Genomic DNA, 12,148 nt, shown 5'->3' with positions numbered 1-12,148 from the left:
TATCAACAAATCATTTATTCTGGAACAACAAGCAAGGTACATACAGTACATGTTTTCTCTGAGGAATACTGTAAGTCTGTGGGTTTCTCAGTTCATCATCAGATTTGTATTTATACTGATATTTCCTCAGGAAGTGAATGTTAACCTCCAATAATTAAGGAGGACATCAGAATAGACACACCGCAAATAAAGGTTAGAGCCAAGGGTTATCATATCTTTTCTTCATTAAAATATTTGGATACAAAACAGGATTCAACATGTGTTGGGATATGTTCTTAAATCATTGCAGCAGGCAGTTTTCCATTGGATAGATTTTACTAAGGAAAGTTGCAGTGTCTCTAGTTATAAAAGCCTCTCCAGTACCAGCAGGTACAGTTGAGACCTGCAGCTATGAGCAGGATGACCAGCAGAGTGATGAACAGGCCAAAGCCGATGATGGTGGCAACTACGGCCCAGACTAACGTCCTCTTGGACATATCAATCAGAGGTGACTTGAGGGCCATCCGCACCCTGCGTGCCCGCCGCCGGTCCTGAGGAGGGTAGCGGGACAGGTTGACATTCTCCATGCCCAGAGAGCGGACCAGGCACGCCCTGTGGTGGCTCAGTGTGTCAAAGGTGTGTTTACCATGGTAGCGGCCCATACCACTCTGACCTGGAGGGGTCACAAACAACTCTGCAGTTATGCCTTTTCAATTAAAACAACTGCATTTTACAACCTTTTACTGTCTGGTATTCAGTATTCATAAGTCCTGTGTGTGAGTGCGCTTCTCACACAGCACTCTCACATCTACTTCATACTAAAAGATAGCTAAGGGAATGGCAAGAGTAAAGCAGGTCTAGCTTCTCCTGCACTACAGACTTTATTAATGTTATCTTTAGCTGATTCATGTCATTTTCCCTTAGAACACATGGTGTTGCCAGAAGGACTGTTAGACAGTGACCTCAGCCCGAACTACTTGTGCATCAGATTGAGAATGTATTTTTAATTTGGTTGATTAATGTGGCAATGAAGTATGTGAAAATAGTTAAAAGTGTATTAATAAATACCCAGAGCACAAAGTGACATCATCCAATAACTTGTTTTGCCAGACCAATAGTAAACAACTCAAAAGATTGCACTAAAACAGAGAAAACCAACAAATTCTCACACAGGAGAAGCTGGAACCACCGGTTTGCATTTTTTTAAATAACTTAAATAGTGAAACAGTTTTTAAATTATTAATCAATAGAGTACTGACTAATTTCCTGTCAATTTACAAATCAGTTCACCTTAACCTTTCATGTTTTTTGTGCAATTTCAAAATGCTAAAATGTAGTGTCACCTTGTTTTGAGCTAGACTGTACTAGAGGGGAAATTTGGGCCCAACAAAAAAGATTGCCCTGAGGACCCCCTAACTGCCCCTGCAATGTAGTGTAGATTAGGGATGCACAATATTGGATTTTTTGCCGAATATCCTACTAATTTGGCTGGTAACAGATGCCGATATATCCATATTACATGGAAAATTGTGCAACTTTCTTCCCTGAATCCTCTGACTGAATATACTTCTTTATCTGTATGCTTTTGAGTCTGAAATAAAGATTGATTGATTGATTGATTGATTACCCCAGTTTATCTTTATTTTTATATGAATTTTCATTTATGTAGACCTTCTTATGTAATACCCTTGTTTAAGACCTTGGCCTCTAGTTTCCCAGCGCATCTGTCATCTTAGAAAAGTCAAAAGAAAAGAAACAGAGTGAGACTGCGGGAGAGAAAGAGAGAGCGCACGCGCAACATTGATTTACAATTGTGGTGACCTCCTCCCAGGCTACCTTTGCATCATCAGCCCGTGGAGGTCTGCTCGCAGTTCCGTATATTCGGACACTGTGAGCTTGGACCTCCCGGACCAAAACATCAGTTTCCTCCTGGGAGAAGTTTGGCTGTCTGACGCTGCTGCTCTCTTCTGCCATGGCGAATTTAGTAAACTCTCATTACGCCTTCGCGTGGCACATTTAAGGACGAGGAGAGGGGCTCATTTGATTGGTGTGATGTGAATTGGCTGTGTAAAACCCACTCCACGCCTTCTCTCCTCCCTCTTTCCGACTTGCGCATGTAGGAGGTACGGAGGTGGGAAATAGGAGTAGCTGCGCCAGCGCACACGGTGTGCCAAAATCTGCCTGGCCACACCCAGTTGGTCTGCGAAACTAGAGGCCCATGTATTTATATTTGTATTGTGTAATAATATTGTTTCATTTTCTGATTTATATGCATTTCAAAAGAATGTTTCCTTTAAAATTTGTAAAGCCCGAAGGAAAATAATAATAACAGCCTTTTGTTTTCTAAGGTTATTTTATTTTGCGCAGCTTAAAAAAAAAGAGTTTACTCTGTAGAGTACAAGTTGAACGGGTGGTAATTTGCTTGTTAAGCTGCCGACCTTTCATGGGGGCGAAGAAGAAGAAAAGGGTCAGACCTGGCAATGCTGGAGAAATAGCAACATGGAGGAGAGCAGCCCACAGTGAGTAGGAAAAAGTACTAAATAGTGAGCCAGCTACAACTGACTGTAAGCACAGGAGCATACAGTGCATGGGGTTTTGTTCAGTGACTATGAATGACTGTAAAAAACAGTTTTTACAAAGTGTCATGCCGGAAGAACTGTGTGGATGGTTTAGCCCACTAGCATAAAGCTAGCTATTATAGCTGCCACTAACTATTGTGGATTTTAGCTCACTAGCCATTAGCTAGCTCAGCAGTTGAGTTTACATTGGTCAGTGGAGAGGATAACACTACATCAGAAGACAACGACACAGCACTGCGGGACTCATCCTTAAACATCATAGGTTTTTTAGCATCGACCTTTGGATTTAAAACTGTTTTTTTTTTCTGTGAAAGACCTCGTTTGGCAGAGGCCTCTGGATTTACTGTGGTCAGGAGCTCCATCATACATACTACAGAGACATTGACAGACTGTAACAATACCACATCTGTGGGCCCAATTGTTTTATTGTTTAGTACGTATTCATATCACAGTTTGTCAATACACTGAAATGACAAACTTATCTGGGTTCATTTATGGTGATGTGAATATAATCTTCACACAGCTTTTTGTACTATATTGTAAGTCCTTTTGCACCAAAAAGTTAGTAACCAAAAGTAGGCCTACTAAAAGTTAGTAATCATAAGCACTCAAGGCATTTTATCTTTGGTTAATGGTCCTTTCATTGTCATTTACCAGCATGTCACAGCTATCTTTTCTGCTTCGTTGCTCTGGTGGTAATCAATATAGTATGAGCCAACTGTGAAAGGGTTATAGGTACTTATTTTATCATCTGTTTATCTGACTGTTTTAATTTCGTCATTTATATTCGTCATACATACTTGAATATCTTTCAGATATGTTGTTTTGTTACTTGTGCTGTATCATTTACCTGATGTTTTGTACATGTTGACTTTGTCAATTTAAAAAAAAAAAAAGAGCTCAATTTGTCATATCAGAAGAAACTGACATGTTGGCCAATTCTGATTCATTCATTTTAAAGCCAATATCGGCCCATACCGATAATGCACTGATATTATCATGCATCCCTAGTCTAGATGAGTAAACATGCAGACAGTAATGCAATTTCAGTCTTACCAACACCACCAAACGGGAGTGAGCTGAGTGTGTAGTGTATCATGACGTCATTGACTGTCACTCCTCCACTTGTGGTCTCATTAATCATCCTTTTTGTTGCCTTTGAGAGACAAGAAGAAAGGAAAGGAAAAAGATAAACAACATTAAAGATTAAAACATGTTTTTTTAAATCTCCTCTTACCTTCTTATCAGAGCAGAAGATGTAGAGGGCCAGAGGTTTCTCTCTCTCGTTGATGAAGCGGATGGCATCATCCATATCACTCACAGTTACTATAGGCAGCAGGGGGCCAAAAATCTCCTCCTGCATCAGCCTGGAGTGAGGGGGCACATCCTTCAGCACTGTTGGGGCTGCAAAGACAGTGTCAGAAATCTGAAATTACACACAGCAGTCTGACTTATTCACTATATCACTGTTCCTTCCTACCGATGTAGCGCTGTGAGGCATCACTCTGTCCTCCAACCACAGTGGTGTAACCCTCCATCAGACCCATGATTCTGTTGAAATGACGCTGGTTGATGATTCGGCCATAGTCTGGCGAGCACTTGGGATCAGCACCATAAAATTCCTTGGATGGATCAAAAGGTATTGATGAAACTCCAGGCTGTGCAGTTTCATTTAAATAAAGATGTGAGCTGAGGCAGGTTAAAAGGATGCTACCAGTAGAGTTTGTCGGATGCTTTCCACCACTCGGCCCTGGATGCAGGGTTCACACAGGATGTAGTCTGGAGCGATGCATGTCTGACCACAGTTGACAAACTTCCCCCATGTGATACGACTGCACACAAACCATGTGGAAGAACACATTTACAGTGTTGATCATTTTCATTTACACTTCAACTAATGAACAGTGTGTGTTTCTGGGTTTGAAGGCTTTTAAGTACAAGTATGCATGAATAGCTAAACCAAATTCTAGCAAACTGCTAAATTTGTGGTTTTGTTCCATCCTCACAAATGGAAATACATTTGCATTGTTCTTAACCCTTTTCCAAACCAGTATTTAAGTTTTACATTGAATTTTCTACCTTCCAGACAGCTACTGGTTTCCATGTGTTTCACTACATGTTGCTCGCTTGTTTTGTTGTTATTGTTGTTGTTGCTGTTGCACAAAAAAAAAAAAAAAGGTTCACAGCTTTCTTCTAATGTAAGATTTAGGGGCGAAAAAACTGACAAAAATAATGGAAACAAATTAATCACTGTGACAAATTCTTCAGGAAGTTTCAAGTCTCTCAAATACTGTATTTTGTTAGAGCATACTGAAATGAAAAGAAACAGATGCCTGCCAATAAGGTAAGAAATCAATCCTTAAAGCCACTACAAGGAACTTTTAACTGGATATGCAAAAGTCTCTTGTTTCTGCTGATGTCTGTGCGTGACCTACAACAGCAAATGAGACCATCGGTGTGAAGATAAGCTATTTCTATATAGTGTATCCATACCTTTAGGAAACTGTCTCTGGCTCGGGGAGTCAGGAAATCCTTCAGGATAAACGTTTTGTTCGCTAGCGATCTAGCATTTACCAGCCCAATCCTGGCAGGAGCCGGTGGGTCCACGGCATTAGCTGTCTGGGGAGCCACACACAAAGGCCGCAGGTTGCACAGATTCACCCCGCGCTAGCGGGGACGAGGAAAGCAGGGGCCGCGGTGCTGGAACACCTCATCCGGGCCGACGACAGGTACCAGCCAGGCGTCGACAGGGTCCAGCGAGTGCCGAGAAATAAAGAGGCGAGGCACCGCTCCATACTCAGTCCAAGAAGCCGTGGAAGTGCTCGCCAAACAGGCCTTCAGCCTTACCAGCCGACCGCTGTGTTTACCCCGGCGGCAGTGGCGCTTACGCCGGAGAGGTGGAGCTGGGGCGCGACAGAGGTGAGATGGGATCCACGATAGGAGCGGGGGCAAAGTTTTCCCGTCTTATTGTTTCATTCATCCCCAAAACAAACAGATGCACGAGCCAGGTAAGCGTCTTTACGACAATGTGTGCTAGAGCTCATGGGAAATGTAGGCTTCATTCCGGCAAAACACTACCGCTTTTGTCCACAGGGTTACCAAAATCAACTCAAAATGAAAGTTCCTTGTAGGGGCTTTAATGTAAGATATAGTTTGGAAAATTGAGTAATGTAAAGTGAAGCATAGGTCTTTTGTATTTGATACCAAAATCAGTAATGTGTAGGTTATTTACCTCAGTATTCCATAATACCGCTTTATTATTATCACTTCCATTTAATGATAAATGTACTGTTCAGTGGTAGTACACTGTTAAGAAATAAACATTAAAAATAAAAAGAGAAAAAATTACAGAAAACAATTTAAAAACACAAAGAAATTGTAATTTGTATAAAAAACTCTGTAAAATTGCAGATATTATCTGTAAATTAACAACCCAAGTGTTATTTTAAGTATAATGCTAATAAAACCAAATTAGATTTATTTCTCTTTTTTTTTAACAAAAATACTGTATTATTTATACAGTATTTTTTTCTGCTTTCTGAAATTACAGAAAAATGTATGCAAAGTTACAATTATTATCTGTAATTAAATATGTTGCTCATTATTATAAAGGTGTATGTCCATACCAATAATGTCAAGTTTTTCTTTGTAATTTTAAGGTAAAGCTTATTATGGGTTTTTTCGTTGTTGTATTTTTACATTCAAAGTCTGTAACCCAGTTGTATGGAAAATAACTGTTTTTTTGTTTTTTGTTTTCTACAAAACTCTGTAAAATTGCAGATATTATCTGTAAATTAACAACCCAAGTGTGTTTTTACTGTTGTTGTTTTTTTACTTTTAAATACTGTATTATTTATACAGTATTTTTCAGCTTTTCTTAACTTAAAGAAAATACATGTAAAATTACACTAATTATCTGTAATTAAATATGTAGGTCATTATGTAAAGGTTCATGTCCATACTAACAATTTTCTTTGTAATTCTGGAGTAAATCTAATTAGTTTTATATTTATGGCTTCGTGCTAACACTACACTTTTACATAACTGCAGACATAGCAGCTGTGATAGTTAAAGCTGCTGCCTCGTTGGTCAAAGTGCTAAACCTCAACAGATCACTACCGTCATACAGTACAAGGTACTGTACTTTTGGCATAAACCATGAGGCCAAATTAACGATGATAATATCTTGCCCTCAGACCCAACAGCCAGCATTACACTCTGTGTATGACTACTGGTGATATGGGCTGCTCTGGTGAGTGGTGTGTTACCGGCAGGCGACTACGATGTTACAGTTTTTGTCAATGTAGCAGGGGCTCTTCCCTCCCAGCTCCAGGGTCACTGGGGTGAGGTGGCGAGCTGCAGCCTCCATCACTACTTTACCCACTGCGCTGCTGCCTGTGTAGAAGACGTGGTCAAACCTGAGCCTCAGCAGCTCCTGTGTCTCTGACACTCCACCTGTTACAACTGGGTACAGATCCTGGAGATAAACAGCGAAGTTTTATTTAGTATACCATTAAATATACACCTATGTCAAATACACCGGGTAAATAACAAAAATATAAAGCATGTTTGAAAATGATTTGCATGCTCCTGACACATTCAAGATGAGTCCGCTCATACAGCAGGCACTTGGCCCTGGCGTCAGACATATCTGTGAATGACCGTACTCTGTTGGTACGAGGAATTGATGTCACAGCAGCTCTGAACATTATTCCATCAACAATAGCAGTTTAGTGTTCAGACCTTGTCCAGATAGCGAGGCAGCAGAGCCCGGAGGAGGAGGGACGAGTACTCACTGAGCTCTGACGGCTTCACCACAGCTGCATTGCCTGCAGAGAGAGAACACAAGCTTCTGTGAATGGAATGAGATCACTGAGTGACGGAAAGCAGACAAGTAGGACGCTGAGAATGCAGGGCTGAGGATGCTATCAAACTGGAGTTCACACAAACATATTTCTGTCCCATTTCTTCTTAGACTTGTGCTGCAGAACGCAACTTTGACCAACATGCATATCTGAAGTCATTAACTACTATTTTTATTTGTATTTTATTTTTGTATTTATTATTTTATTATCTGTTATTTCAATATTTGCAAATGATCGCTGAAGTAAGTGTATAGGTAATACACTATTTACCCAGAAGAGTGACAATGAATAAGAATCATCATCTCTTTATCTATGCACAATTTACAAAACCCAATTAAAAGGAAGCACATTACTCCAAAAACTTAAAAAGCAAGGAGGAAAAAATATTTTTCTTCAGGAAATACATTTGAGCTAAGTGGAACATACAAAACTGGAAAATTAGCTTCAGCCCAAGTGTTTTCCTCGTCCCACACATCAGCCAGAGGAGCGATGTGTGGTAATGGAGGTCTAGATGACTACATTTAAATACACTACAAAGAGACATTGAGAGGCTGGTGATAGAAAGGTTCCCTACCAGCAGCAATAGCTCCAACCAGGGGCAGGAGAGTGAGGGCCCAGGGATAGTTCCAGGCCCCGATGATGAGCACCACTCCCAGAGGCTCCGGCTGGATATAAACCTCATCTGATATGGTGAGGAGGTTCTTCTCAACTGGCCTTGGAGCCGTCCACTCTGCCATTTTCTCGATGGCCAATTTGATCTCATTCTCAATGCCAATTAGCTCCAAGAGTGGTGTGTCATACTGGCTCTGTAGGAAATCCAGCATACTTAACATATTTCACAACGTTACATGTTACATGCAACACTGTGTTGTGTCTGCACTCACCCTGTTGATGTCCTGTTTTAGAGCAGTGGAGATCTCAGTCTCTTTCTCAGTGATCATCCTCTGCAGGGCATTGAGCTGCTGCAGTCTGAACTCAAGAGGCCGTGGCCTGCCACTGAGGAAGGCCTCCTTGGCTCGCTGCACCACCTGCCTCTCCATACAGTCAGCTGGAGGACAGCAAAGAGCCTCTGGATCAGCAGACGCTAATGTAAGACAGCAACGTCTGTTAAAATAGCCAGTTTTCAGTCATGCTCTTCTGAGCACAATGAACTATCAAAATATCCTACAATGGCCAAAGCCTTTTCAGAGCTCTGAGCAAACAATTAATCCCCCCCCCTCCCCCCCCTTTCATCAATACACATGATGCTTTCTCTAATAAATTATACGGTTACCTACGCGAAAACATACAAACCTAGAATTACTGCCCTGCGGTTGTATGCACCTGTCAAGTTTCTTTTACAGTTTTCATACATGTCTGTGAAAACATGGATGGTTAACACACATATCCCACATATGAAAAAGGCGCATTCTGTATAAACAAAAGTAGGTAGGTGGCATTTTGCTGCACTCCTCGATTTTGTTTTTACATTGCCAATGCTGAAAAAAGACTGATTGGGCTTTCCTGCAAATTTGCACAATTCCTTTCAAAAAAGGGCTAGTGACCTTGACCTTTGACCTTCAACCACCAAAGTCTAATCAGTTCATTTTTGAGTCTAAGTGAAGGTTTGTACCAAATTTAAAGAGATTCTTTCGAGCGTACTGGAAATATAGTGATCACCAGAATGTGATGGACTGATGGACAACCTGAAAAAATAACATAAATGACTGTTTAACCGTTTTACTCAATCTTATAAGTGATGCCAAAAGACAACAACAGTAACATAGTGCCTACAGTTATACAACAAACCAGCCTTTTAAAAATGTTGTTTCCTCTTTAATCCAGATTGGGATTTCTATTTCTTACAAAAAAGAAATACACATACCTCCACTGACCTTTTGTTTTGTTTTGTTTTGTTTTGTTTTGTTTTGCTTTGATTGGATGCAAATATACCTGAACAAAAATGTCTTGTATGATCTTTACCAAAATGCTCAAATAAATACCCATAACATTGTTGTTTTTAAAATGAAAGTAAAAGCTACTATAAATATGCTTTAAAGGTAACTGTTGTTTTCGTTGGGTGGCTTGTTGTTATTGTGATAGATCCTTCAACAGATATTTGAAGAAGACTTGACCACCTCCTCTTGTAGCCCAGTTTGATGGCTCGATTTAATGGATTGCTGATTTTCTAAGCTGTAAAATAAAGCAGGTCAGCACATCACTCTCTTACAACATGACCACCTGCACAGGCTCCCCTCAGGGATCTGTTTTATCATCCCTTTTGTTTATTTTATATACCAAGTCTCGCACTAGAAATTAGTATGTGGAAGATACTGCCTTAGTGACCATCCTACAAAATGGGGATGAGGAGCATGGGACAATTCTTGAAGTCAAATCTATTTCTGAATATCTCTAAAACAAAGGAAATGTCAAAAGATTTAGATGGCTGCATTCCTCTGTCCCTGCTTATATCAATGGAGAGCTAATGCAAACTGTTAGAGAATACAAGTACCTTGGCATTGCGCACTTGGCCACAAGCTTAAATGGCACATGTGGACTGATGGCATACGCACCGAGACAAAACAAAGAAAGTACTTTATAGAGAAAATGTTTAAATGTCCACAACAAAATGTTCAAAATTGTGCTATTATTGAAAGTGTTTTATTCTTCTGCATAATTTGCTGATTCAGTAATGCTCGAGAAGCACACAAAAAGACTGTCAGAAAAACTGTTTAAACCACCAGTAAACTACTAGGAAGTAGCTTACCAAGTATGGAATGCAAATACAGGGACAAAATGATGACAATGGCAAGCAACATTGTGGATGACCAGAGGCACCCTCTTGCCTCCCAATTTAATCTATTGCTTTCTGGGCAACGATATTATCCTCCTCTATTCACTACAGCCAGAGCCAATGTATCATTTGTTCCACAAGCCATTAAGTTTTTACACAGGTAATGCACTATCACCTTATCCCATACGCAATGTGGCCCCTTTGTCCTGGTCCCAAAAGATGTCCAGCTGGTCTTTCCCCCTCCTCCTATTTGTATGGGCATATGAATGAGTAGGCCTATGTCAAGGTATGTCTATAGATGATTTTTTGTATGTGTGACTTTCATTATACTGGTACATGTATGTTTATGGTTTCTTTGTAATTGTGTGATAAAATGCTTGTGATTATGCTGCAAACCAATATCCCCATGGGAACAAATAAAAGTTATCTATTCTACCTATTTGCTTCAGTCTGTGAGAGTCTCTCTCCCTTTGGATTATAGGCCACATCTACTGTGAGGTCAGGTCATTTGGGACACGTTTTGGTAGACTATAAAGCCATCTAAAACTCTGAAGACTACCCGAAGTGTTACTTTTATAACTTGTTATGGTTCTCTGCTATAGTTCTGTAAAGAAAATAAGTTGCCAAGTAAAATCATTTAGAAACTTTGGACATTCAAACACATCAATAACCCCAACCTCACTCCAATGGCATGTTCAGGTAAAATGGGACAGTCATGTTTGTTTGTGTTTTAAATGGTTAAATCCATTTGTCAGTTCAGTCATTAATTCATTAAACCATTAATGTAACCTGTGGCTATTTATTTAAAAAGGTTGTCCATCTTTTCTAACATGCTTTCCCTGTTCTTTTGCTTCCTGTTCCTCTGTGCCGTATTATCTTCAATGGACAAGCATGCGTGTAGTAGTCAGTGGCGTAATATAGACTAATATAGGCAGTACGATTGCACTGGGGCCCCCGGGGTGGAGGGGCCCATAGAGAGAGCAGGCCCTTGAAAGTGATACAGATTGCCAACTTGGAAATATTTAGCAGTGCATTCAGTGCTCTCTCAAAACCCTTTCTCATAAAAAGTAAAGTGCATTATGAAAATATTTTAATTATAAGTCAAACATTTAATAAAATGCAGCATCCTGTATATACATTTTTGTTAGTCTACTGTTATTATTTTCACTGCAGTACTCTTATTACCAAAAAGAGAAACATGTTACATGGCTTTCCTTGCAAGTTCTGGAACCAGTGATTTTTTACTTTTTGCTCTGCACATACTCATTGTTTCAGATCAATAAAAATAATTGATTCAAATAAAGGACATTTCTAGAAACAATGTAATGACATGTTGGTGATTGGCTGCTAATGTTTAAAGAGCACAAGATGTAAAACCTTATTTGTCCCATTTGACCTGACTTCACCCTTACCATTGAGATGTGCTTTTGCTGAATGATGGTGGGATTAGAATCTGCATTTCTGCTGTAGTTCGTACAGATATCTGACAAAGTGAGGATCGCGCATTAACAGGTAGCCTAAACTGTGACAGCGGGGCCTGGGCAGCCTCAGTAACGATCTGAGCGCGCTGTGATCGAATATCAACATCATGTCATGGCAGCATTAGTTTAGTCGTCTGATTCGGGAAACAAAATGAGAAAACATAAAAACAGACTTACCTGTGTTCAGGTCAGATACACATCCAGTGGGTTCTTTATAAAAATATGAGTATAATAATCCGTCACTTATTTGATCTGAATGCGATTCAGATGTCCGACACGCTGCGGGCTGACTGACTGACTGAGGCTCATTATACTCTGTTATAGTCAGTCAGGCTGCTCTAGGATCAGTTTAACCCCCCCCCCCCCCCCCCCCCACACACACACACACACACACACACACACACACACAGTGTAACTCTCTAACCACATACTTGTACAATTCACTTGTGTTTCTTTTTTACAGCCTTTCCT

General features: G+C 40.2%; 1 protein-coding gene across 1 annotated transcript; it reads right to left on the bottom strand.

Moving 5' to 3' along the window:
* LOC117260182 (aldehyde dehydrogenase, dimeric NADP-preferring-like) lies at positions 1 to 12,004 on the bottom strand. Its single transcript, XM_033632095.2, has 10 exons — positions 11,855 to 12,004; positions 8,308 to 8,527; positions 7,998 to 8,229; positions 7,302 to 7,387; positions 6,827 to 7,035; positions 4,273 to 4,390; positions 4,039 to 4,180; positions 3,796 to 3,962; positions 3,615 to 3,714; positions 1 to 652 (listed from the first exon to the last, which is right to left on the bottom strand). The coding sequence occupies exons 2-10, from the start codon at positions 8,461 to 8,463 to the stop codon at positions 339 to 341; spliced, it is 1,524 nt and encodes a 507-aa protein (XP_033487986.1). The 5' UTR covers positions 8,464 to 8,527; positions 11,855 to 12,004; the 3' UTR covers positions 1 to 338.
* Positions 12,005 to 12,148: the final 144 nt, after the last annotated feature.

The sequence above is a fragment of the Epinephelus lanceolatus genome, chromosome 4 (assembly GCF_041903045.1).
Source record: "Epinephelus lanceolatus isolate andai-2023 chromosome 4, ASM4190304v1, whole genome shotgun sequence".
Lineage (NCBI taxonomy): Eukaryota > Metazoa > Chordata > Actinopteri > Perciformes > Serranidae > Epinephelus > Epinephelus lanceolatus.
The sequence above is the reverse complement of the archived record's forward strand: the minus strand, read 5'-3'. Positions and strand labels throughout refer to the sequence as shown.